The 27,583-nt window shown below is 45.8% G+C and overlaps 1 protein-coding gene and 1 pseudogene across 1 annotated transcript; one reads left to right on the top strand and one right to left on the bottom strand.

Annotated features, from left to right (window-relative positions):
- Positions 1-643: 643 nt before the first annotated feature.
- On the bottom strand, positions 644-27,583 carry YWHAQ (tyrosine 3-monooxygenase/tryptophan 5-monooxygenase activation protein theta). The gene is made up of 6 exons (XM_004582594.3): positions 27,428-27,583; positions 26,809-27,148; positions 8,248-8,371; positions 3,933-4,096; positions 2,758-2,853; positions 644-1,377 (listed from the first exon to the last, which is right to left on the bottom strand). Exons 2-6 carry the CDS (start codon positions 27,100-27,102, stop codon positions 1,318-1,320), a joined length of 738 nt encoding a protein of 245 aa, XP_004582651.1. The 5' UTR covers positions 27,103-27,148; positions 27,428-27,583; the 3' UTR covers positions 644-1,317.
- Positions 15,136-15,236, top strand: LOC131481070 (U6 spliceosomal RNA; annotated as a pseudogene).

Here is a 27,583-nt window from a genome sequence, read left to right as displayed (position 1 = left end):
ATTTCATTTTACATTTCTCTGCTGTTATACAGAATGTAACATTTTCACAAGGCTTCTTTTTTGGCCTAGAGTCAACAATTAGCCACACACTAGTGGTCCAACTCTAAGCTGCAATCACTAGGACCAACTGGACACCTCCTCCCATGTGCAAGCATCTGCATGGAAAAGTACTAAAGGTGGACTTCGCTTCTCCTTTCTAGCGTGTCTGAGATGTCATGCACTTCAATTTGTCAAAGCAATGCAGGTCATGTAAGTTCTTTTTTTTTTTTTAAAGATTTACTCATTTTATTACAGCCAGATATACACAGAGGAGGAGAGAGAGAGAGGAAGATCCTCCGTCCGATGATTCACTCCCCATGTGAGCCGCAACGGGCCGGTGCGCGCCGATCCAAAGCCGGGAACCAGGAACCTCTTCCAGGTCTCCCACGCGGGTGCAGGGTCCCAAATCATTGGGCCGTCCTCAACTGCTTTCCCAGGCCACAAGCAGGAAGCTGGATGGGAAGTGGAGCTGCCGGGATTAGAACCGGCGCCCATATGGGATCCTGGCGCGTTCAAGGCGAGGACTTTAGCCACTAGGCCACACCGCCAGGCCCGACATGCTACTTCTAAAACACAGTAAGTAAATACCAGGACTACAAAGGCAGGAGGTGTAAGTGAATTTTTATTGGGAGAGAATTTGTCAACTTAAACAGCAGCAAACAAAGAGTGAATAAGGAAACTCCCTGTTGTCACCTATTCGTGACCTCTGTGATATGATACAGGAGACATTCCAATTTGTGGACCCCCCCACCCCATCCCACAACTGTCAAGTGCTTTTCCATTCAACCTAATACTTCTGGATTCCTACTAAAAAGGAATACATTAAGAACATGGAAAAGTTGCTTACTGAAAGGAAACCCCTGAAAAAGAGTAAGAGAGGGAATGTAGAAACTAAGAATTATGTAGAACATTCTTTCAATTGCAATTAACTACACTTTCATGTCTTCACAGTAATACAAAACACAGTCACTTGCAACTGGTTCAGATTACTTAAATACCAGATACATTTTCAGTCCTCTACATAAGTGTGGAAGTTACTTGTGTTTACATAAAATGAAGCTATTAATACTTTTCTACAGCAGTAACTGCACACCGAGAAGGCCAAGACAAACACAAACCAAGGGATGGAGTTTTCCCGAAGCTGCGGTGTGAAGAGACTATAAACAGTTGATCCCATACACATGAACGGGCTTCTTTGCTCTAGGAAATCCAAGTGGAGGAAGGAATGGAGATGTGTAAAAAGGTTTCGTGAAGGGAACGATGACACCCTGTATCCGTTTAGTTTTCAGCCCCTTCCGCTGCGTCACATTCTTCTCCTGCACTGTCTGACGTCCATAACTAGGAAGAGAATCGCATCGAGTCAGACAATCACAACTAATTCTGAAAGCAGTAAGTTCTTTACAGGTGTGATCAAGGCCTCTCCAAAACAGCCTTCCACTACACTACATACACACATACACTATGAGCATCCATACAGCTTAAAAACAGTGATATCCTTAGAACTTCAATCTTTCTCCATTCCTAGCACTAGGATGCTCTTCTTGAAAACACCATGAAAGAGAATTCAGGAGATTATTAGGGAATACATATACACACACTCAAAAACCGTACAGTGCAGGGGTGTGTCTTTACACCTTTTCCACCATGCCTATGCAGGCAGGCTGCTGTGGCTGATGTGCTCGTTGGGCCCAGACATCAGGGCTTCTCCCAGCCAAGCAGGCTGGTGCTCTAGACGACTCTGGAACCTTTCTTTCTGCTTCCTTTCCTGGTCATCTTCCTTCACTGCCTCAGGAAGCTGTCACAGCTCTTGGCTGCTTACTATGCTCCACACACACATTCATTCTCCTGGCAGGACTCGCCCTGGTTTGTCTGCATCAGTACCAGCGGCATGCTGGGTAACACAACAGACTCCTCCAGTGTTGCCATGGTGACACTGATGGGGAATTCGGTGGTGACCAGCAGAACAGCTCCCTGGTTCTCTGAAAGGCCTGGAGAACATGCATTGGGGTGGGGGGGGGGGCTCTCTTCTTTGCCTCTGTGTTCCTCATTTTGGAAAATGACTGGAAGAGGGTGGTTCCAACTGAAAGGCCAAATATTATTCAGAAGAAAATTCATGGTCATGGTAGTCGTTTCCAAGTATGTAAAAGACTACCACACAGAAAAAGAAAACTTATTTTATGTTACTGAAAGTCTTTAAAAAAATTGAGTGACAGAAGCTACAGAACAAAATGTGTATTCATGTGAATACACATGTGTATGCAAAAGGTTCTTAAATTATGAGGTTAAAACTAATCGCTCGATATTAGCATGGTGGCTCAACAAGCAAATCCTCTGCCCACTGCGCCAGCATCCCATGTGGGCGCTGGTTTGTGTCCTGGCTGCTCTACTTTTAGTTAGCGCCTTGCTATGGACTGGGAAAGCAGTGGTGGAACCTTGGGTTCCTTTACCCATGTAGGAGATGTTCCTGGTTCTGTATTAGCATTTCACGCAATTTTATGAGTCTAAAAGCTTACACAGTCCTTAATTCGCTGTAGCTTATTTGTCCAAAGAAAGAAAATACAGAAATCACATAAATTGATTGCAAAACAGCTAACTTACACAAAATATCAAGATACTTAATACTTCCATTAACTTATTTACTCAATCATTTCTAAGATAGTGTAGTTATTATGTAACTATCCCTAAAAGACAGAAAAAGAAAAAAGATGAGCAACTCACTGTTAAATTGTCTCTAAGCAACTGCATGATGAGGGTGCTGTCTTTGTAGGAGTCTTCATTCAGTGTATCAAGTTCTGCAATGGCCTCATCAAAAGCCTGATGAATAACAAAATTCAGCAATGACAACAGCACAGAAACTCCAGTCCAGTTAGAAAGCACGCTTGTGAGACAGGCGAGCGTTCACTTTGTTCTTCTATCAGTCAACACTGAACTCCTTAGAGCCACTCTTCCAGATCACCAGTTTAAGAATTTACGCGACCTGGGCCCGGCGGCGTGGCCCAGCAGCTAAAGTCCTCGCCTTGAACGCCCCGGGATCCCATATGGGCGCCGGTTCTAGTCCCGGCAGCCCTGCTTCCCATCCAGCTCCCTGCCTGTGGCCTGGGAAAGCAGTCGAGGACGGCCCAATGCACTGGGACACTGCACCCATGTGGGAGACCTGGAAGAGGTTCCAGGTTCCCGGCTTCGGATCTGTGCAGCACCGGCCGTTACGGCTCACTTGGGGAGTGAATCATCGGATGGAAGATCTTCCTCTCTGTCTCTCCTCCTCTCTGTATATCTGACTTTGTAATAAAATAAATAAATCTTTAAAAAAAAAAAAAGAACTTACGTGACCTGAAATTTATAAAGCTGCACAAACTTAAAAAGCAAGGATTTATTGGTTCTCTTCCTTATACCAGGAGTAGAGAAAACTTTTTCCTGCCAAGGGCTATTTGGTTACTTACGATGTAGCTCCTGGTTATACAAAATTATCAATCTAAAAAAAAATTTGAGTTATTACAAATTGAAAGAATTTCACGTTCTGCCTGAGGTTGCCATGTCAGGGCTGGACCAAATGGTTTCCTAGGCCAGACAGTCCCCAGCCATACAGCAATTATGGGCAACATACATGTAACCACTAAGAGCTAGGAGGTATTTGCAGAACCCTCCACAACACTCCTGCTTGAGGGACACAACTAAAACAGCCACAGCTGTGACCAAAGCTGGCCGCTATAACTTACTAATCTTAGACTTCCTTCTTAAAGTTATTCATATTTCTACAATTACTCTGCCCATCTGCTCCTTAAACAGACACTGCTGCTTACTGGAATCATAGAAGTGTGAGGTGTTGAGATAAATACAGAAAACAATCATCCTTGGGTATCCAACCAACAAAATCAAGACACAAACACACTTACCGTTTTAGCCAGCGTGCAGGCAAGCTCTGGGTTATTAAGGATCTCATAGTAGAATACGGAGAAGTTGAGAGCCAGGCCCAGGCGGATTGGGTGTGTGGGCTGCATCTCTTTCTTGCTTATATCAAATGCCTCCTGGTAAGCTCCTTGGGAATTATCTATCGTTTCTGTGAAATTAAATAGAGTACGAGACTCAATCCTTTCAACAACCTTGCCCCATGACCCAGACCAGCTCTTTTCTAACTTCTTCCAAAATAGTAGCAAACTAAAACCATTTACTCTGCTTTGGACTTACAATTTGTTTGTAACCGGTGATTGCTTATAGGTTAAAGAAAGTATACTGCATTTTCCCACCAATTATGCTAAACTATTTTCTTTTTTCATATCTTTCATTATTTGGAAATGCAGTGTTTAGAAAAAAAATCTGCCTGGAACGCTCCCTAACTGAAAAATCTTACAAAGACCACAATCACAAAACTTTCTCTATATTTGTTATTTACTGTTTCTGAAAAAAATTATCCATAATTGGTATTAAGATGTTTGCTGTTGTGTGTTAGATAATATAAAGTATCAAGAACATAAACACACAATTTGCCCCGAGCAATACTGACTTACTATATTTAGGGGCATGAACAGCATCCTTCTGATTATAAGTGCTTTGAAAAGGGCTGTCCTCTGATCAAAGTGCAATGATTTTTAAATTTGCTTAATTTACTGAATAAAAGCAGTAAAGAGGGCCCTGGCACCGCGGCCTAGAGGCTAAAGTCCTCGCCTTGAACGTGCCAGGATCCTATATGGTTGCCCGTTCTAATCCCAGCAGTTCCACTTCCCATCCCAGCTCCCTGTTTGTGGCCTGGGAAAGCAGTCGAGGATGGCCAAAGCCTTGGGATCCTGCACCCGCGTGGGCGAACTGGAAGAAACTCCTGGCTCCAGATTGGCTCAGCACCGGCTGTTGCGCTCACTTGGGGATTGAATCATTGGACGGAAGATCTTCCTCTCTTCTCTGTCTTTCCTCCTCTCTGTATATCTGACTTTCCAATAAAAATAAATAAATCTTAAAAAAAAAAAAAAGTAGGGCCCGGCAGCGTGGCCTAGTGGCTAAAGTCCTCGCCTTGAAAGCCCCGGGATCCCATATGGGCGCCGGTTCTAATCCCGGCAGCTCCACTTCCCATCCAGCTCCCTGCTTGTGGCCTGGGAAAGCAGTCGAGGACGGCCCAAAGCTTTGGGACCCTGCACCCGCGTGGGAGACCCGGAAGAGGTTCCTGGTTCCCGGCTTCGGATCGGCGCGTACCGGCCCGTTGCGGCTCACTTGGGGAGTGAAACATCGGATGGAAGATCTTCCTGTCTGTCTCTCCTCCTCTCTGTATATCCGGCTTTCCAATAATAATAAAATCTTAAAAAAAAAAAAAAAAAAAAAAAAAGTAAAGAAAAAAAGGAGTTTTTTTTATTTATAGTCATTGATTCAACGTTTTTTCTTTTTAAACTTGTACTGAAACAAACATCAAACACCTGTTTTTAAAAAGATTCATTTTACACGTAAGACAAGAGCCTGGAGTGGGGCCGGGGGAAGAGAGGCCCTCCATTGGCTCATTTACTCGCCAAAGGGTGGCAATAGGCTGAGCTGAAGCCAGGAGCTTCTTCTAGATCTCCCACACCTAGGTGCAGGGGCCCAAGCACTCCGCCCAATTCCACTGTTTTCCCAGCACATTACCAAGGAACTAGTGCTCGCTTCCGCAGCACATATACTAAAATTGGAACAAAAAAGGAATTGGATTCCACATGGTAGGCAGGCACCACAGTAAATTTACTCATTATGCCACGCCAGCCCCTATTTTATATAAATTATAAATAAAAGCATTTTAATCTCCCAGGTACGTCATCAAGGGCGCTGGATGGGAAGCAGAGCAGCTGAGACCAGAGCAGATGCCCATCTGCTACTCCACAGCACTGGTCCTACAATACAGCTTTAAAGATACTGACAGCAAGGCCCGGTGGCGTGGCCTAGTGGCTCAAGTCCTCACCTTGAATGCGACCGGGATCCCATATGGGCGCCGGTTCTATCCCGGCAGCTCCACTTCCCATCCCAGCTCCCTGCCTGTGACCTGGGAAAAGCAGTCGAGGACGGCCCAAATCCTTGAGACCCTGCACCCACATGGAAGGTCTGGAAACAAGTTCCTGGTTCCCGGATTCGAATCAGCGCAGCTCCAGCCGTTGCGGTCACTTGGGGAATGAATCATCGGATGGAAGATCTTCCTCTCTGTCTCTCCTCCTCTCTGTATATCTGACTTTGTAATAAGAATAAAATAAATCTTAAAAAAAAAAAGATAATGACAGCAGAAATCCAGCTTACTGGTTTGAACACACATTTCCCTCCTCTGAAATGGACATTTAATCTAATCACAGCTCTTACAGTAGGGTGCTCTTGTTGTTTGACACTTAAGGAGGGTCACAGCATGCGCTGTGAAAACAACTCGTCCACAACTAGCTCCTGCAACAGACTGAAGGACTGACAACAGGATTTCAACCAACTGCCAATGAGACACGAAGCAGTAAGAGCAGAACAAAGCCAGAGCTTGCTCCAGTTTCCCCAAACAGTCCTCAGATTCGCTGACATTTAAATGTTTGCTTCTGGGCAAGTATTTTCCCATTTAAGGTAAAACAGTTTTAGGGTGCAAACATACCAATATTCAGGATGCTAAATATTTATCTGTCCCTTCTTATAACTCAGTATTCAAGTTGGAGTATCTATTTTTTAGTTGGAGCAAAACTGAAAACTTAGAAAATAATACGGGGGGCGGGGGGAGGGTTAAAGTTCAGCAGTACTTGCACCTAGAACTTGACAAGTCTGATAAAAGGCACACACAAAGTTATTAGGATCTGTACAATGTTACTATACTCTAGGAGATTTAAGTTCACTACAAATAAACTTTTAGTAATTTTCAATAACCAAGTTAGATGATTTGATTGTCTCCTGTTATATTTTCTATGATAGTTTAAAGTATTTTTGCTTACTGAAATCTACTTAGATGATTATTATTTCATCCATTTTATCCTGGGTATTCCATGTAATTAGCAGGGAATGCTGTGACTCTTAAAAACATGCAACAATGAATCAACACAACAAATGGGGAAAGCAACAACTTCTTCTATGTGGCATACAGAATACCTCAAACACTAAGCCCTAAATCTTTAATAAACTCATATGTATTTATTTTTGGGGGGGGCAATTTATTTACAAAGATAGGAGAGACAGTGAGATCTTCCATCTGCCAGCTCACTCCCCATTTGGCTGCGATGGCCAGTGTTGAGCCAGTTAAAGCCAGGAGCTTCTCCTGGGTATCCCACGTGGGTGCAGGGGCACACGCACACGGTCCAGCCTCCATTGCTTTCCCAGGCACAGCAGCAGGGCACTGGATGGGAAGTGCAGCTGGATCTCAAAGCAGCACTCATCCAGGATGTCAGCACTGCAGGTGGAGGTCCAACCTACAGCGACAGTACCAGCCCAAACAAACTAGGTATGTATCTTTATTTCATATTCAGATTTTATATTTTGGGTGAATTTTTACTTAACTGAATTGCAAAGTGACAGAGGGAGATCTTTTACCCTCTGGTACACTTCCCAAATGACCACCACAGCCAGGGCTGGTCTAGGTTGAAGATAGCAGCATGGAATTCAATGCAGGTTTCACAGTTTCCCAATACTAGGCCATCAACACTCTCTCTCAGGATATGCAAAAGCAGGAAGCTGGAATTGGAAGTAGAATAAGAACTTGAACCCAGAGGTTCGTGTTGTGGCATGGTGGGAAAAGCTGCCACTTGTGACTCTGGCATCCCATATGGGCCCCGATTTGTCTCCTCATTATGCCACTTCGGATACAGCTTCTTGTTGAAGCCTAGGAAAAGTGAAATACTTGGGCCACTGATTGTGTGGGAGACCCAAATTAAGTTCCTAGTTCCTGGTGTTGGCCTGGTGCAGCCCTGGCTGTTGTCATCTGGGGAGTGAACCAGCAGATGGGCCGTCCTCAACTGCTTTCCCAGGCCATAAGCAGGGAGCTGAATGGGAAGCAGGGCCATATGGGATCCCAGCATGTGCAAGGCGAGGATTTTAGCCACTAGGCTGCCGTGCTGGGCCCTCTGTGCCAAAATGTATGCTTATTTTGATTTGAGAATGTTAAGGACACTGTTTTTATGATGCACAGATTACAGGTTTTTTTCCTTAAATAACAACCAATCTGGGGACTATAGAACAGTTGCTGTATTCCATCTTCTCAGTTGCCATCCGTTTATTCTTACTCCACCAGAAACCAAACATACTTACGTTTTCGATCATCACCACATGCAACTTCAGCCAAGTACCGGAAATAATCTCCCTTCATTTTCAGATAGAAGACCTTACTCTCTGGATTAGTTGCATTGGCTATCAAATACTTATCCAACAATTCCTGAAATGAGATAAAAAAAAAAAATTGGGTACTAGCGAAAGCTATGTAATTATGAACAAGAATTGAAAATGATAAGCTTCTGCCTATCACGTAATTGAACCGCAGTCAACACTGTATGTACCGTGTCAACCTGGACTTGAAGCATATTCTTAAGCAGCAGGGTCAGACTGCTGCCACTAGTTTCCCTGCCAACCTTGACATGGTGTAACCCATCGTTTCTAATTTCAAGGTCACACTACACGAACATCATCATCTCAAAGGACTCTCATGCTCACCCAACAAACGTGTGCTGACCCCTGCTAGCGTCAGGTATTTGGCTAGAGCAGGTCTGAAGAGGCCTTCAAGAACTCACCCACCACTGATTATACCCTAACATCAGGAACAAGATGCCACGGAAGCACAGAGAGTGGGCATCTGGCTTTGCTGGAGGGGGCCTCTGGCTCAGACATCCAGCGAAAGGCTATTTGAGTTGTCAAAGATCACAGCAGAATGCACAGGGAAAAAAAACAAGGATATCCAGCCATATCCCAAGGTGTGAAGACATCAGCTGAAGAACAGCAGCAGGCCCAGGCGATGGTCCAGGGGCTTAGTCCTGGCCTTGCATGCGCTGGGATCCCATACGGGCGCTGCTTCGTGTCCTGGTTGCTCCATTTCTCATCCAGCTCCCTGTCTGTGACCTGGGAAAGCAGTCGAGGACAGCCCAGAGCCTTGGGACCCTGCACCCGCGTGGGAGAACCAGAAGAAGCTCCTGGCTTGAGATTGGCTTGGCTCCAGCTGTTGCAGCCACTTGGGGAGTGAACCAGCAGATGGAAGATCTTTCTCTGTAAATCTGACTTTCCAGTAAAAATGAGTAAATTCAGCAGAAAGAATAACTCAGCATGGCCTAAAGCAGCCAGCAGTGTCCTCTGCACTCAGATGCCCAACTGAATGAAGGCCAAAGAGACAGAGGGTACAGAAACCAACAGCATCGTTTGTCAGAAAAATTTTGCGTCTACTGAATGTACTCAGAAGACTCAGTTACTGCGTCTTCTATTCCTGATGCCACACAAAATGTGCACTTGGGAGGCCAGTGCTGTGGCACAGTGGCATCCTTCCTATTATATACATGCAAGGCTAAAACTTTTCACTTAATTCTATACCAAATTCCAAACTTGCACAAATAGATCAATTTAAACAATTAGGTATGCTGAAGAAGTTGATTCCGTGTCCTCCCCAGGACTGTCCTAGTTTAAGCTTGTCCCAGTATAATTATTAGGGTCATTTTTTATTTTTAGAACCACCTCTTTGGAAGATAACATATGATCACCTTGCAGATGAGGACAGTTCATATAATTCAAAGTATTATTTCAATATTTAGAAGACAAGCAACTAAAACTTGTCACATTACCTAGTGTTCACACAAAGGTCACTATAATTTCTGTGACGATATTGTCTCACTAAGGACAGCTCCTTTGAGTCCTCTGTCTGTCAAAGGGGGTGCCCCTTTGGCACAGTGCTTACGACAGCACCTCCGATGTCTGCTCTCTGTACTGAAGCACTCCCAATCCCAACTAACAGAGGACGGCTCAGGCATCTGAGTCCCTGCCACCAACATGAGAAACCTAGACTGAGTCTCCTGGCTCCTAAATCTAGCCTGTCTCAGCACGGGCTGCTGCAGGCAGTTAGGCAAGATTTATATGTCTTCATTTGCCTTTCAAATAAAATGAAAATGAATCTTTAAGTAAAATGTAAATTTAATTTAATGTCCTATTAGGAGTCAAAAGAATTTACAGAAAAGCAATATGTATTTCAATATATAATCATTTATGTGTTTAAAGGGTAAATACAATATAGTTACATGTTTGCCTCTAAGAATCACCAGGAAGGCAAAAACAAGTTTGCACAGTCTTACACAGTCTGTTCAAACATTAAAAATGACACATCTAGACAATATTCCCTTGATACATATCAGTCATTTGTACACTTTAGTTGCATTCCTGGTTTTTTCTCTGTGTTATTAAAACCATGAGATAAAAGTTTTTGTTTAAAATCAAATTGGGATTTGACCTCATAAATATAAATTTTTGCTTAAATGAAGGATCATTTGGAGACTACACCAATTTGTACATCTATCTGCATTAAATACCCAGGGAAACATACAGACTAGCAGTTTAGAGGCTAGCTGAGGCACTGTTACCATCACAGGAGTTCAAGTCCCAGCTCTATGCCAACTCCAGTACTTGGGTCCCTGCCACCCAGGTGTATCTGGGTCAGCCTTAGTTGTCAGAACCCTGTAGGAAGTGAACAGGTGGAAGGGAGCTCTCGGCCATAACATTCAATGTCACTAACTTGAGGCCACTCAGTATCAATGTCACCCTCTTCTCGGAGCATTCCATGTCAGAGTGGTTGCTCTGCACACAGTCCACTTTCCTGCCAATATATGCAGTGAGGCAGAAGCAGGCCCTACTGCTTGGGCCTCTGCTTATCAAATAAATAAATAAATATTTTTTAAATTCATTCTGAATTACATCTGAATATTTCAGTGGAATGGGCACTGGCTGGTAATCTGGTTCTACAGTCTACATTAAGTTCCCTCACTTAATTTCCTCATCTAGAAAATAACAAAAATACATTCCAGCTTAGGAATTCATACTAATTGTACCTTAACTGAAAAGGATAGCCCGATAGCCTGTTACGCAGACCAACTTCTAGATAAGAACCTTTCCTTAACAGAATGAGGCACTGGAGGCTGGGGTGAAGTTCCCATTTGGGACAATCACAATTCCCTCTGAGAGAAGATGGTCTGAATTCAGGTATCACTGCGTTAGAGCCACCTGCTTGCAAAGGTACATGCTGGGAGGAAACAGTGACGCTGGTCAGGTACTTCGGGGACACATTTAGACACAGAGGGATACAGTTTTGGGCTCCTAGCTTTGGCCTGACACAGCCCTGACTACTGTAGGTAGTTCAGAGAGTGAAGGAGCGGATGAGAGATCTCTCTCTGCATTTCAAATAAAATGAAAATAAATTTCTTAAAAATTAAAAGCTTCCTTAGTATTTTCTATTCATAAAATGTAGCACACATTGGGTGGCCATTCCCCATCCTGAGGTACTGCGATGGCGGGGAGGAGTCTCCCCCAACTTCCCCCCTTTCCTCCTTCCGGCAGACTCGGGAGGAAAAAGGGAAATATTTGGAAACCATGGTCCCACCCTGGTCAACTATGTAAGCATGTTTAAAAAAAAGGAAAGAAAAGAAAATGCAGTGGGGGGGGGGTGGCATGGCCCATGCACGGTGGCATCAGGCTGGTCCTCCACCTTTGGTGCTTACATACATATGGATATGTGGGCACTGGTTCTAGTCTCTGGACACCTGCACTCACGTGGGAGACCAGAAAGAACCTACCTGGTTCCAGGTTCAGACGTGCCCAGCTCTGGCCACAGAGGCCGTTTGAAGAACCAGTGGATGAAGATAAGCAGATCAGACGTACGAGAGAAGGAAAGACAAACAGCCAAGGCTGAGCCGATCCAACGCCAGAAGCTTCTCTGGGTGCCTAGGCCCTAGCTCATCCTCCAATGCCTTCCCATGTATGTCTCCCTTTTCCTTAGTGTGCCACATCACTCTTCATTCGGATGTTGCCATATAATAACCTTTCTGAGACCATATATTCAAAGTGTCAGCCTGATGGGGTCCGTGCAGGAGGTGTGAATAACACGAAGGTGTGAAGAGAACAGCTCCCTGCTCAACAGGGCCTGGGGAGCTTCCAGCTGCTTGGCAGGGCCCAGTGGATTCATCTCTGACCACCTTGACGCAGTTTTCACCCCCTTTCGCATGGGCACTCAACCACCCCACTAAGAATTTTGTAATCTATTGAGGCATTGTCTGCCGCTGTGAGATGGCTTTTACAACCAACATGAGCTTAAGAGTTAATGTTACTGAGGATGTCTTGGTGAGTGGGCCTTTAACTACACACAGGAGTATAATTAAGTCTGTGCTGTTTACCCGTTGCCATAAAATCTGGCCCAGATATTTAGCATGCTTTCTGGGAAATGGCTTGGTAAGAGAGACCCTAAAAGTTATCCTGTTACTGTGACCCTAAAGGCCATCCTGCTATGACAAAGAATATAGCTATTGTGACCCTAAAGGCCATCCTGCTATGACAAAGAATATAGCTACTGTGACCCTAAAGGCTATCCTGCTAAGGCAAAAAATATAGTTACTGTGATCTTATAGGTTAGCCTGTCCTTGCAATTCTTAGTTAGAAAATGTAGTTGTTTTAGTTGTTTTTATAAATTTTTAGCTAGAGGAAATACAGGGTGATTTCACTAGCATCATAAAGATATACTTTTGATTATTGTTTGATCACTTATGAAGTTGTAGAACCTGCGGTTGTAGAGGAATGTAATGTTTAAAACTTCTTGTCTTAGATCTTCATGTTTTTTCTCTCTTGATGTATTTCTCCCATTTAGTGATAGATAAGTTGTAGAATAAGAATTGTAGTAGGAGTATATTACTGCATAAGATGTGTTGTCTACTGAGAAATTCTTGGCTACAACGTTGGAATGGATAATGCCTTGTCTAATAGTGAAACAATTTGTAGAATTGTCTTTGGAAACACTCACTTATCCATTGTAGAGTTGAAACTTAAATAGAGTAACTTAGCTCATTGCTAACTGCAATTCTTTCCGCCGTTACAACCCTTGCTTTACTTGTTTGGTTAATGAACTGTGTGAGCTTATAGACCTAATAGCCAACTAATGTCAATAACCCCAGTCCCCATAAACTAAGGCCCCAGATCTTTTATTCAATGTAGGGGTCTGGTTGACACAGGCGGCACCTAGGTTATAGTCCAGACCTGAGGAGAGCAGATGAAGACTGGCAAGCCAAGATAAGCAAGGAATGTGGAATCGTTCTTCAATCATTTCTCAAGAAGTTGTAAATTGTGCCCCCCTGAAGCTATGTCAAAATGCCCCTAAGAAAAACTTTGTACTGCTTCTGTAAAAATAAAGCGGACAGCTTTCTCACTTTGTACACTACGATCAAGGAATCCTGGTGGTCCGTCTCCTTTCTTCCTCTCTTCGCGCCTCATCCACGCACCCTTCCCGAGTTCTGAACCTCGGCCGGAGCTGGACTCTGGCATCAGCCTAAACGCCGAATGGTGCACAGCAGTCCACTGCATGAGCAGTCCAACTATTTGGTCTCCTCTGCTAAATATGTACTTAAGTTGCTTCCATTTTTTGGTTATTTCTAATGATGCATAAAGTATACATTTACTCCTTAGGACAAAGTGTTAAACTGTCATCCCTGGAGGCAAGGTCAGTCTACATTCCCACTAGCAATGTGTGTCTTACTATTTCTGAATCCCAGGAAGTTTAAACTTTGAACCAAATGGCCACCAGCAGAGTCAGAAGTGGAGTAGCTGGGACTCACACCAACACCCATATGGAATGCAGGCATTGCAAGTAGCGGTTTAACATGTTAATCTGCAATGCTGTCTGCATGTCCTTTCCTTTTAAAGTGCCTCTGTGGGGCCCGGTGCGATGGCCCAGTGGCACATGCCAGATCTCATAACAGTTTGTGTCCTGGCAGCTCCACTTTCCATCCAGCCCCTGGCTGTGCCCAGGTACAGCAGTCGAGGACGGTCCAAAGCCTTGGGACGCTGCACCCGCGTGGCAGACCCAGAAACTCAGCTCAACTCTGGCTGTTGCACCCATGTGGGGAGTGAACCAATGGACGGAAGATCTTTCTGTCTTTCCTTCTCTGTAAATTTGCCTTTCCAATAAAAATAATTTTTTAAAAAAGCGTTTTTATGTATTTTCCATTTTCCTAATTTTTCCCCCTACTGATTTCTAAGAATTCTACATTTTAAAACATTAGTTCTTTTTCTAGATACATGATGTATAACACTTCATCCAAAGATTCTTTCTGGCAATAAAATTGCATTTATTAATATTTTATGCTGTGGTAAATCTGAAAAACTATTACCAACATTTCTGATTACTAAGAAAAGTAATCAGAAAAGCACACGCCAGAATCCCATATGGTTGCCGGTTCTAATCCCGCGGCCCCACTTCCCATCCAGCTCCCTGCTTGTGACCTGGGAAAGCAGTCGAGGACAGCCCAAAGCCTTGGGATCCTGCACCCGCGTGGGAGACCTAGAAGAGGCTCCTGGCTCCTGGCTTTGGAATAGCTCAGCTCCAGCCATTGTGGTCACTTGGGGAGTGAACCATCGGATGGAAGATCTTCCTCTCTGTCTCTCCTCCTCTCTGTATATCTGACTTTCCAGTAGAAATAAATAAATCTTCAAAAATAAATAAATAAATAAATTTGTGTGTAGTGTACTGCCCATCTGGCCACTGCAAATGCTTAGGACATTTAAATGTCATTTTCAGAACACCAACTAGTTCACGTTAAAATACCCCCAACTCCTGGGGTATTTACGAGATCTACAACTCGCAATCATTAAACAGATTTGTATAAACGTGAATTTTTACTTCTGCAATACAGTGAGAATGAAAGAAAGCATAATATCTCTTCCACAAAACACACACTCTAAATGCTAACAGAAACAGACAGAAAACCTGATCTGGGGTGACCAACAAGTCACCTACTTCTTGAATTTTTGGGGGGAGAGACAGTTTAGTTCCCAGGAAAAACTGACATCCAAATCCATGCTCAGTGCAGGTGCTATTAAAACTTTCAGTTCATGTTGGATACACTACGAATCCATATAAACAAAAATATATGCTTTTTAGTGTTTAGTGAAAGCAAATAAAACAAGTATGCAGGCCATTTATTTGGCTTTGTGGTTAAAAGGGAACAATACAGACATTAGCATGGCCCCTGTGCCAGGATCACCACCAAATTCATGACAGTCACATTAACACAGTAATAATAACGAAGCTGGCTGCAGGCATTTGGGTAGTGAACCCCAACAGATAGGGATTTGCTTCAAATAATACAAACCAAAGAAAGTTGGGGTTAGGTAGATAGATACTGCCACAATTCATAGAAAAACTATCTCCATCCTATTAAAAATCACAAAGTTGCTCAGGTTCTGATTATTCTTATTTTCTAAAGATTTATTTTTTTAATTGCAAAGTCAGATATACAGAGGAGGAGAGAGAGAAAGATCTTCCGTCCAATGATTCACTCCCCAAGTGACCGCAATGGCCGGAGCTGCACCGATCCAAAGCCAGGAGCCAGGAACTTCTTCCAGGTCTCCCACGCAGGTGCAGGGTCCCAAGGCTTTGGGCCATCTTCAACTGCTTTCCCAGGTCACAAGCAGGGAGCTAGATGGGAAGTGGAGCTGCCGGGATTAGAACCGGTACCCATATGGGACCCTGGCGGGTTTAAGGTGAGGACTTTAGCTGCTAGGTCATCGTGCCAGACCCAGGTGTGCCATCAGCAAAGAATCATTTGTTCCCAAGAATTTGAAAACTGCCATGTAGGCAGATGCTGAAGTAGTTAACATGACACTTGCATCCCATACAGCGCGCTAGACTGGTGCAAGTCCAGGTTCCACTCTGACCTTCCAGCTTTCTGCTTATCTGCATCCTGGAAGGCACTTTAAATTCAGTCCTGGATTCCTAATGTGGATTTAGGGAGTGAAGCCCTAGATGGAAGATCTTTCTCTGTTTCTCCTTTTCTTCTTCCAAGCAAATAATAAAATAAGGGTCAGCACTCTGGCTCTGCAGGTTAGGCCACTGCTTAAGATGCCACAAGCATCCGGGCCCTGCACGTAATGGCACAGTGGCTAAATCCTCACTTTGCACACGTTGGGCTCCCATATGGGCACCAGTTTTGGGCCCCAGCTGCTCCACTTCCCCTCCAGCTCCCTGCTTGTGACCTGGGAAAGCAGTCCGCACCCACATGAGAGACCCAGAAGAAGCTCCTAGCTCCTGACTTCAAATCAGTTCAGTTCCTGCTGTTGCGGCCACTTGGGGAGTGAATAAGTGGAAGGAATATTTTTTCTCTGTTTCTTCTCTCTTTCAATAATAAAAAAAAAAAACAAACAAACAAATAAACAAAACAAAACAAAAAAAACCCAATAAAAATAAAAAGACAGCAGCATCCCGTATCTGGATGCCCGTCTCAGAGCTGTACTCTGCCTCTGGCCCAGGTCCCTGTTTACCTTCCCGGGAAGACAGCAAGGATGGCTCAAGTGGTTGGGTCCCTGCCACCCATGCAGGACAGCAGGAGTTCCTGGCTCCTGGTTTCAGTCTGGCCAAGCGCAGACTGTAAGGGTCATTTGGGGGAAGTTAACCAGATTCTTCCTCCATGCTCTACATTTCAAAAAACCAGGTAAATCCAAAAACAAACTAACAACAAAAAATTGTTTGAAGTGTGTAGTAAAACGCGAAACAAGCATGCTGGGAAATATAAAGGAGGCTGATTACTGGGTATACAGGATTTTTCTTAATTAAAATAAGTAAGAATATTTTTTAAAAAGCCCAGAAGGCAAGAGAAAATAAATTTAACAATTTAAGAAAAGGTAACTTTAGGCGGCAGGGTGAAGAACTTTTAGAATAAGAAAACAAAAACAATTTAAAAATTATGGATAGGGTTCAGCGCGGTAGCCTAGCTTCAGCTGGGATCATATTCAAAGTGAGATTCAGCTATTCATGTCCTCACTTCTGGATAACTGAGCAATGTGTCAGGTTGCAAGCTCAAGAAATGAAATGGGGCCTGGCACGGTAGCCTAGTGGCTAAAGTCCTCGCCTTAAATGCACTGGGATCCCACACAGATACCGGTTCCAATCCTGGTGGTCCCGCTTCCCATCCCAGCTCCCTGCTTGTGGCCTGGGAAGGCAGTCGGGGACGGCCCAAAGCCTTGGGACCCTGCACCCACTTGGGAGATCCAGAAGAGGCTCCAGGATCCTGGCTTCGAATTGGATCGGCTCAGCTCTGGCTGTTGGGGCCTCTTGGGGAGTGAATCTACGGAAGGAAGATCTTCCTCTTTGTCTCTCTTCCTCTCTGCATATCTCACTTAAAAAAAAAATTATAGATAGATGAAGAGAAAATTAATGCACATCAGAAGAAGTTCCTAAGAATGCAGGCCAATGTAGGTGAAAAGAGTGGGGGCAAATTACAATACACAAACAGAAAATATCCAATAAGAACTCGACAAGAGAATAAAAATGAAGAAACGTTTGAGAAAATGGTTCAGAATCTCCCTGAAATGATATAAAGATAATAATCTTGATTTGAGAAGCACACTAAAACTCAAACAAAATGAAAGAAAAAAATAAATCCATACCTAGACCATCATGGTAAAATTGCAGAATGCCAAAGACAAGAAAATTCTTAAAAGCAACCAGAGAAATGACACGTTACCTATAAAGGAAGAAACAACAATATGACTGACAGTGGATTTTTCATCAGAAAACAAACAAGTATCTTCAAAGTATTGAAAAAAAACACCGGCCAGCTACAGTTCCACAACCAGTTAAAGTGCCACAATAAACCAGGACAGGGACTGGCCTGTGGTATGCGGGGAAAGCTGTCACCTGCCAAGGCACCGTCTCCTCCGGGAGTCACTGGGTGATTCAGCTTAAAGCCTGGGAAAGCCGCAGAAGGCGGCCCGGCACTGGTCAAGGCAGCAGCTTCGGGCATGAAGCAGCGGGCAGCAGACCCGCTCCCCACCCTCCGTAACTGCCTTTCAAACAAAGGGAAAAAAACCAGACATTTCCAGATACAGACAAAAGTTCCCACTCACAGATCCTTACCGACAGAACCTTGTCAGACTTGAAAGAAAGAGGAAAAGGAAGCCACCAATTGCAATATTAACAGTCACTAAAATACCAAGTTACCGAGACTGTCCTGGTCACAATCTGTGAAGAGTTGCCACTGTCCCAAAAAAGTCGTAACTTGGTATTATTTCAGGTTCTATTTCATGTTTGTAAAAGGCATTACCTGAGATGGTTAAAAAGTATAAAAGTCCTTATGTGGAAAGACTGAGCTGTCCGAACCAACCATCTCTGGAGCCTCAGCGTGCGAGGATTATCTATATGACACAGTTCCTTCTCTTGCACACCGGACCAGAGCAGTGCCTCCCACAATAACTGCATAAAGCTAGACATTAAGCTTCACTCATTAAAAAAAAATTTTAAATTTGTTCTTCTAACAACCTACTATTGTTTCTCCTCCTCCCCTACGAGTGTCTCAGGACAAGAATCCAGTTGCCCATACAGAAACCAGTTGTCAGGGCTGGCGCAATAGCCTAGCGGCTAAAGTCCTGGCCTTCCATGTACCACGATCCCATATGGGCACCAGTTCTAATCCTGGCAGCTCCACTTCCCATCCAGCTCCCTGCTTGTGGCTTGGGAAAGCAGTCGAAGACGGCCCAAAGCCTTGGGACCCTGCACCCGCGTGGGAGACCTGGAAGAAGTTCCTGGTTCCTGGCTTCAAATAGGTGCAGCTCTGGCCACTGTAGTCACGTGGGGGAGTGAATCACTGGTGCGATGGCCTAGTGGCTTAAGTCCTCATCTTAGACACACTGGGATCCCATATGGGCACCGGTTCTAATCCCAGCAGCTCCATTCCCATCCAGCTCCCTGTCACTGGGCCATCACACCAGGCCCAGTAACAAACATCTTCTGTCCTTTGTTTCATTTCCCAAACGGCCGTGGCTGGGTCTCTCCAAGTGGTTTGCAGCGGCAGAGGTTCAAGCATTTGGACCATCTTCTGCTACCTTCCGAAGGACAGGACTTGAACCAGCACTTCATCCACTGAGCCACAACACAAGTCCCAAGTATCCTCTTGCATTTTACAACACAGTGGATATGCTTATCTCAATATGCCCTAAACAGAAATTAATTTACTTGCAAACCTGTTTTTCAAGTCTATGACTTGTTTCTACCAGTTACCGTATTCTTTCTTCAAGAACTCCTGGTCCTCGAGGTTCCCCCTGCAATACTCTTGACTCCTCCTCACTCACCCCCTGTCCCATGTTTGCTGTCAATTTCTACTGAGTGGGGCCAGTGCTGTGGTACAGCCAGGAAAACTACCCCCTGCAGTGCTGGTATCCCAAATGGGCACTAGGTCAATGTCAAGCCACTCCATTTCTAATCCAACTCCCTGAACCCATGTGGGAGATCCCGAAGAAGTTCCTGGTTGCAGACTGGACCAGCAGCAGTTTGGGGAGTGAAGTAGAGGATGGAAGACATTCATTTCTGTCTCTCTCACCCTCTAGTTTTACTGATTTGAAAGGCAGAGGTTGGACCCGGTCTGGTGGCCTAGCATAGTGGCTAACATCCCCGCCTTGAATGCACCGGGATCCCATATGGGCACCGGTTCTAATCCCGGCAGCCCCACTTCCCATCCAGTTCCCTGCTTGTGACCTGGGAAAGCAGTCGAGGACGGCCCAAAGCCTTGGGACCCTGCACCTGCATGGGAGACCCAGAAGAGCTCCTGGCTCCTGGCTTCGAATCGGCGCAGCACCAGCCACTGTGGTCACTTGGAGAGTGAACCATCAAACGGAAGATCCTGTCTCTCCTCCTCTCTGTATATCTGACTTTGCAATAAAAATAAATAAATCTTTAAAAAAAAAAAAAAAAGAAAAGAAAGGCAGAGGTTGACAAGCACCATGCTCACCTCTATCAGGAGTGTCACCCAATAGTAAGGTGCCTCTCACACATGTAAGTGGTACTCCAAGCACCCAACACACAGAGCATTGTGTAACATACCAGGACTACAGGCAATAGCTAGGAGAAAGGTGAGTAAAGTGAACACTGGCAGGATGTGCAGCCCCATTCAGAGCAGTGGGAGGGGTCCACACCAGTCCCTAACGCTGGGCCAGCTGCACTGAGCCTGCAGAAGCAGGGCTGGGGGGCGGCCCAAGTCCAGCCTCTTGTCGACTGCTGTGTTGACCAGGTGAGTTCTGTGAATGCCCAAGGTAACAGATATGGCCACATCGTGACTAGCTCATCGTTCTCACAGTCCGCCAGCTAGGGCCATAACTTACACTACCGTACAAATAAAGTACCCACAAATGCTTATTTGTAGCTTATTCATTCTGACTGAAATTCCAGAATAAGTATTAACACAAACTTCACAGAGTCAATGGGATATGTACCACTACAGTTACAGCAAAAATAAAAATAAGCGATCGAGGGGCTCGGCGTGACGGCACAAAGATGAAATCTTCACCTTACAAGTCTTGGGAACCGCTTATACCCCGGCAGCTCCACTTCCCATCCAGCTCCCTGCTTGTGGCCTGGGAAAGCAGTCGAGGACGGCCCAAAGTCTTGGGACCCTGCACCCGCGTGGGAACCCAGAAGAGGCTCCTGGCTTTGGATCAGTGAGTAAACTAGCAGATGGAACATCTTTCTGTCTCTCCTCTCCATAAATCAATCTGCCTTTCCAATAAAAAAAAAAAATCTAAAAAAAATAATAATAAGCTAAAGAGTGCTCTAAGCAATTATTATTATTTTTAAAGATTTACTTATTAGGACCAGTGCTGTGGCGTAACATGCTCATCTTCCACCCTGTGGCATCAGCATCCCACACGGGCGCTGGTTCGTGTCCCAGCTGCTCCACTTTCGATCCAGCTCCCCGCTTGTAGAGGATGGTCCAAGTCCTTGGGACCTTGCACCAAAGTAAGAGACTTGGAGGAAGCTCCTGGCTTCACAGCAGCTCAAGTCGGGCTGTTGCAGGCATCTGAAGAGTGAATCAGCAGACTTAAGACCTCTGCCTCTCCTTTCCTCCGCATCTGCCTTTCCGACACAGTGACATCTTCAAATAAATCTATCTTTAAAAAGAAATAAAAGTAAACAAAAGTAATCAAAAAAAGAAATAAAAGTAAACAAAAGTAACAAAAAAAGTAAACAAAAGTAATATCCGATCTCTGACTTCTGTCTGCAATTATATTTTTGCAGCTGGGTACCGAGTGACCACAACCACAATATAAAAAGGTCACACCTTTTGTCAAAGGTTGCTAAGCGTAAGCAAGTTTGACGAGACAGTTTAATATGTCAACTGGTGACACTATATGCAAAATCTGCCGACCTGTATTTAAAATTGCTACACCACACAACTACCTTTCATCTTCATTTCTTGAACAAGGTTATTAAAGGAGCCAAAATAAAGATCAGAACTCTTTCCTCAAAACTTGCAGTTAGTTTATCAGAGCAAGAAGTTAACTCAGTCACTGATCTGTGAAGGAAAGGTAAAGGGTGTTAAGCAAGTATTTTCTGGAAAAAGGGAGAACAGAAAGCTAAACCCTGGTTTGAACATTAAGAATTAAATCATGGGCCCAGCGGCGTAACCTAGCGGCTAAAGTCCTTGCCTTGAACATGCCGGAATCCCATATGGGCACCGGTTCTAATCCCAGCAGCTCCACTTCCCATCCAGCTCCCTGCTTGTGGCCTGGGAAAGCAGTTGAGGACGGCCCAAATGCTTTGGGATCCTGCACCCGTGTGGGAGACCTGGAAGAAGTTCCTGGTACCCGGCTTCGAATCAGCGCAGCTCCAGCCGTTGCGCTCACTTGGGGAGTGAATCATCGGATGGAAGATCTTCCTCTCTATCTCTCCTCCTCTCTGTATATCTGACTTTGTAATAAAAATAAATCTTTAAAAAAAAAACAATCAAATCATACAGGCTTAAGAACTGATCTATAACTGAAGAATATTCTATTAATTAAAAATAGGTCAAAACTGCATTGCTAGCTTACACATATGGATCAAATCTTGTTCTATCCTGATAAAACTACTAGACAGAATATGGTTTGGGCTGGCACAGTAGGTTAAGCCACCACTTGTGACCCCGAGCATCCCATACTGGAGCCAGTTTTTGAATCCTGGAAGTTTTGGTTCATGTCCAGTTCCCTTTAGCATGCCCGGGAAGGCAGCAAAAGGTGGTCCAAGTACTGGGCTTCTGCCCTCCACATGGGAGGCCAGGATGTAGTTCTTGGGAGCCTACTGTTGTGCCCGTTTGGGATGTGAATCATAACTCTGGTATTCAAATAAGTAAATGGGGGGGGGAGGGGAGAAAGCAACTATTTTTTTGCAAATCATGTATTGTCAGAGGTCTAGTATACACAATGTTAAAACCATTACAGGGGCTGGCATGGAAGCATAATGGGCTAATCCTGTCTGTAGCACTGGCATCTCATATGGGAACAGGTTCATTTCCTGGATGTTCCACTTCCGTTCCAGCTTCCTGCTAGTGGCCTAGGAAAGTGGGGAGGGTGGCCCAAGTCCTTGGGACCTGCACCTACATGGGAAATAGAGAAGCCCCTGGCTCCCAACTGTGATCTGGGCCAGCTGGCCCAGCTGCAGCTATCTGGAGAGTGAACCAGTAGATGGAAGATCTCTCTCCTGTTTCTCCCCCCTCTGTAACTCTGATTTTGCACATTCAATAAATAAAGGCTTTTAAAAAAGAAACAAAGGGAAGGAAGGAAAAAGAACCATTACAAGCAAACAAAAAAAGACCCGGATGAAGTGTCTTACTCAGGACTGGAGCCCAGCCAGGCCATCGCAGCTGTGTGGGAGTGAGCCAGTGGACAGAGGGCTCTTCCTAGTTCTGTGGATCTGACCCTCTTCTCTGTAACTCTGCTTCCTTATCAAATAAATCTTTAAAGATCTAGATAACAAAGAAATAATGGAATACTATTCATTTGGATAAAAAATATATATGTAAATGAGGAATCAAGATTTGTGGGGGTCTGCAGAAACAGAAGAACAGTAAACTTCCTTCGGGACTAGGGAGAGGAGCTTTCTCTGGTCCTTGTCTGCTTCCAATTTTGGGTCCCCACCCCCTCTCATAATAACCATCAGGAGCGCTCCAGAAACCCCTCAAAACAAACAAACAAAACTAGAATAGATAGACAGAGAACAAGGAAAGCTTAAAAGCAGACAGGAAATGGTCAGCGGGGAAGCACTTATACCTCACTGGGTGGGACACAAAGATTAGTTACTCCTCACTGGGGTATGGAAGATTTCTCTGCACACCCCTCCTAAACATGCTCACCTAAACTGTTGACATATATCCTGTTAGAATTATAGAGTTAGACCACCTGAAAAACAGCCAGGTTCAGCGAAAACGTGCTTCAATGCTATAAACTGCTAAAGACTAAAATTAAAATAGGCATGAGACAGCTGAATAGCAATCTAAGCCATTTTAAGGTGTATAGAACACGGCTGAATATAAACCAAAATTGAAATGTCTATGAAGAAGTCACAGGTTGTGGTTGAGAAACTGCATTTTCCTATTAACATATTGGTTAATCAATACCATGTCAATTAATGCCACAATGTTGTAAATGGTTGGAAATATTATGTTGGGGCTTTTAATTGATTGGGATGATACTCTGCCGGCTCTGCCTTCAGACCAGAGATGGTCTCAGCAAGAAACCATTGAACTTACCAGGACAATAAGATGCTGGACTTTATGCTTGGTAAATGCCTCCAATGAAAGAATGTCAACTGAATTTGAACTATGGAAATGCAACAAGGTGGAGCAATCCGCCGTGGGGGGAGGGTGTGGAGAGGGGCGGGGGGAATCCCAGTGCATAAAAAATGTATCACATAATGCAATGTAATTAATTAAAAAAAATGAAATGCAATAAAAATATGTTTAAAAAAAAAAGATTTGTGGGAAAGTGAGATTCACAGACAGTTCTTGAACCACTTCTTGCCATCAGCTAATTAGACCTACTGTCTCCGAGAGCTGTCTGCTTTTCAAACCTGAAAGGCCATGATGCAAGCATTCCACACATAACAACTCAGCTTTCTGCCTTGGTACTAGGAAGGGATGAAAATACTAACCTTGGATCCAGTGCGGTAACCTAGTGTCTAAAGTCCTCGAACTGAATATGCCAGGATCCCACTTCCCATTCAGATCCCTGCCTGTGGCTTGGGAAAGCAGTCAAGGAAGGCCCAAGCAAGCCTGGCAGCAGACCTTCAGTTCCTTTTGAGCCATTATGCTGGGGTCCCTTCCCCCAGCTCCTCATCAGGAGGCAGCCCTCACATGCCGGGGAGGGGACACTGCTGGGCAAGTGGGGGGCTTACACTGTGGTTGTAGAACCAGACTTGTATTTCTTTTTCTTGTTAAGACTTTTTTTTTTTATTGGAGAGTCAGATATACAGAGAGAAGGAGAGACAGACAGCAAGATCTTCCATTCGATTAGTCACTCCCCAATTGGCCACAACAACCGGAGCTGAGCTGATCTGGAGTCAGGAGCCTGTAGCCTTTTCCGGGTCTCCCACATGGGTGCAGGGTCCCAAGCAGGGAGCTGGGTGGGAAGCGGAGGAGCCAGGACACAAACAGGTGCCCATATGGGATCCCAGAAGATGCAAGTCAAGGATTTTAGCCACCAGGACATCATGCCAGGCCCTGAAGTGCTTTTCGTTAAGATCACACATGACTTTTACATCACTTCACTCCACTAATATCACTAATTTTTCAACAATTTATTTATTGCTTGACAACACATTCCTCAACCTGAAAAGGTGCAGAAATTTTCAGTACAACTTCTGGCTTTACAATTGATACTGAGGAACAGACAACTAACTTCTCCCAGAAATCACTAACTTCTCCCAGATTTCCACCGAGTTGGTGGTTTGGGCCATTACTGTGCTCTCAATTCCCTTTTCCATGTAAAAAGTATTCACTGAGAGTGAAACTTTCTTCACGTCTATAGTTCAATAACATCACCCTGGTGCTTATGAAAAGGGTCTGAGAGTTGACCAATCAGTCACTTTGATTAAATGATACAAATATTTATATCCCCAATTTACTGCATGAAAAGAGTTGAGAACCTCTTGCCATCTTTGGTGAAATTTGACTGTCCTTTAAAGCTATTCTTCAGTCTCCTACAAAGTCAGTTATACCCACTTCCTTTACCAAATCCTCTTTCCTGTTCAAAAAAAAAACCTGCTTTAAGCATGCATGCTTAGAACTCGAAGAGTACTTATTCGTTCTTGATTTCAACAGACCCTTTGCTAAGCTGCCAAAATGCCAATTACTACTCGTGTTCACAAGTCTGACCCATCAGTCCATTGTTTGAAAGGTCCAACAGGCTACTTAAATTAGCACTCTAACTGCAAATCCTAGCTGCTGCCACACACCGTCTAAACCCTGCTGTCCCGGCCAGGAGCCCCTCAGCAGCCACTCCTCACCCTGAGCATTCTCCCCCACACACTCCACCCCTGCATATTTCAGCCGCCCCCTGCCTCTGCCCACAGGGTTTCACCCCCAAAACCACTATTCTCAGGAAGCCTTCCCAGAGATCTGTGTTGTTTCCAACACTAAGCATTTCATTCAGAACATCTGACGGGAATCACCTTGTATTATGTTCACTGGGAAATTTCTACACGTACTCAAAATCCTAAGTTACCGGAGCGCGAAGGCCCGTGCTCAGCTCCGCGCAGCCACACCGCCCTCCCCACACAGGAGGTTCTCCCACGCGGGTGCCGGGACAGCGCATGTTAGCTCCAGAGGTATCTCTTACCAAGAAACCAGCTTTTTGAAACAAACTCTCCTCTTATCAAAAGAAAGCTGCCAATGCAAGAGCTGTGTTTTCCTAGAATATTTTTTCTGGACACCGTAAGAACCTTCTTCACGCGTTGGTGTCCTGGAGGAATCCCCTGCGGGTGTTCTGATGCCAGCACCCACACCCGGGCGCTCAAGGACTCACCGACCAAGCCTCCACGCCGGCCAGCACCACAACCCGAAGCTAGAGGAGCCGGGAAACAAACGCTGCTCCGGCTCAAAGCTAACTTGCTCAAACAGGAAAAACAGAGGGCTAACTGAACTGTGGCAGGGCAACGAACAAACAGCAAACTAATAACTGAACAGTTTTAAACATGCTGTGAGTGCCCAAAACTAACGAATACAGAAAATACGGTTAACCGGTGGAATTCTTCTTTTAATAAGCATTATAGCAAGTTGATGAAGTCTACCAACTCTCCTACGCAAATGTCTGGCTATTGAGCATTCCCCTGAAAGTGTCCCTTCTCTGGCCAGCAGGGACAGAGCAGACAGCCCTCAGTCTGCACGCCGTGTCCCCTTAGGTCACTACTGCCAGCAGGTTCAGAACTCACAAGGCGGGAAGCAGGCACAGTGGCGGTCTCTCCAGGCGGCCCGGACGGAGAGGTCAGTGGGCAGAGAAGTGTTCCTCCTCGATTCCCTTTTGCAACAAATCCCCAGTCTAGCATGCTTGTCTTTCAGAGCCCACCTAAGCACGATGTGGAACCAACACGTGAGACCCCAACAAGCCCCTTGTCCGGTGGCACTGAAAGGGGCACACTGCATCACAGACGCGTTTTACTGAGGCCCGTGGAAACACTCGGGGAGGTCATTTTTGAGGCTCACGTCGCCGACCAAGCTGCAGACCAACGCCGTCTCACCCGTCGGGGTGATCACCAGCCGCCACCCCAACCGAGCCCACCTGCAGCCCACGCTGTGCCCGCGGGAGGGCACTCCGCAGAGGGAGCCCTCGCCAGGTCGGGGCACTCACCAGCACCGTGGTGCAGATGGAGCGCAGCTCCGACTCCACCTTCTCCCGGTAGTCCTTGATCAGCTGCAGCTTCTTGTCCGACGTGTCCGTCTTCTGCTCGATGCTCGAGATGACCCTCCAGGCCGAGCGGCGGCCGCCCACCACGTTCTTGTAGGCCACCGAGAGCAGGTTGCGCTCCTCGTTGGACAGCTCGGCGCCCTGCTCCGTCACGGCCTTCATGCAGGTGGCCATGTCGTCGTAGCGCTCGGCCTGCTCGGCCAGCTTGGCCTTCTGGATCAGCTCCGTCTTCTCCATGGCGGGCGCCGCGCGGACGGGTCGGCAGGGAGGCCTAGGGCGAGAGCTGCGCGCGGCGGGCGCCGGGGACAGAGCAGCGAGGCCGGCGCGTCAGACAATGCCGCCACCCGAGCCCCCGGCCCCCCGGCCCGCTCCCGCCGCCCCGACAGGGAAGCGGCCGTTGGCCCCGCGCCTTCCCGCCGGGAGCGTCCCCGCCGAGAACGGCGTCGCCCGGCGGCCGCTCCCGCGTGCCCCGGCCCCCGCCCGGCCGGCCGTCGGGCCCCGCGCGGCCTGGAACCCCCGGGGCCCCGCAGCAGGCCGTCGCCCCGCCACCACGGCTCCTCACCTTCACGTCTCCACGGCCGCGACGCGAGTCCCACCTCTTGGATCGGCTTGGGGCTTTAGCCGAGGACCCTCCCGGCTCAGCCTACTCCGGAGCCGAGGGGCGGGTAGCCGCCCAATAGCGCGCCGGGCTTCCTCAGACGGTCCCGCCTCCGGCCCC

This window comes from Ochotona princeps, chromosome 8, assembly GCF_030435755.1.
Source record: "Ochotona princeps isolate mOchPri1 chromosome 8, mOchPri1.hap1, whole genome shotgun sequence".
NCBI classification, from domain to species: domain Eukaryota; kingdom Metazoa; phylum Chordata; class Mammalia; order Lagomorpha; family Ochotonidae; genus Ochotona; species Ochotona princeps.
This window is presented reverse-complemented; position numbering and strand designations above follow the sequence as displayed.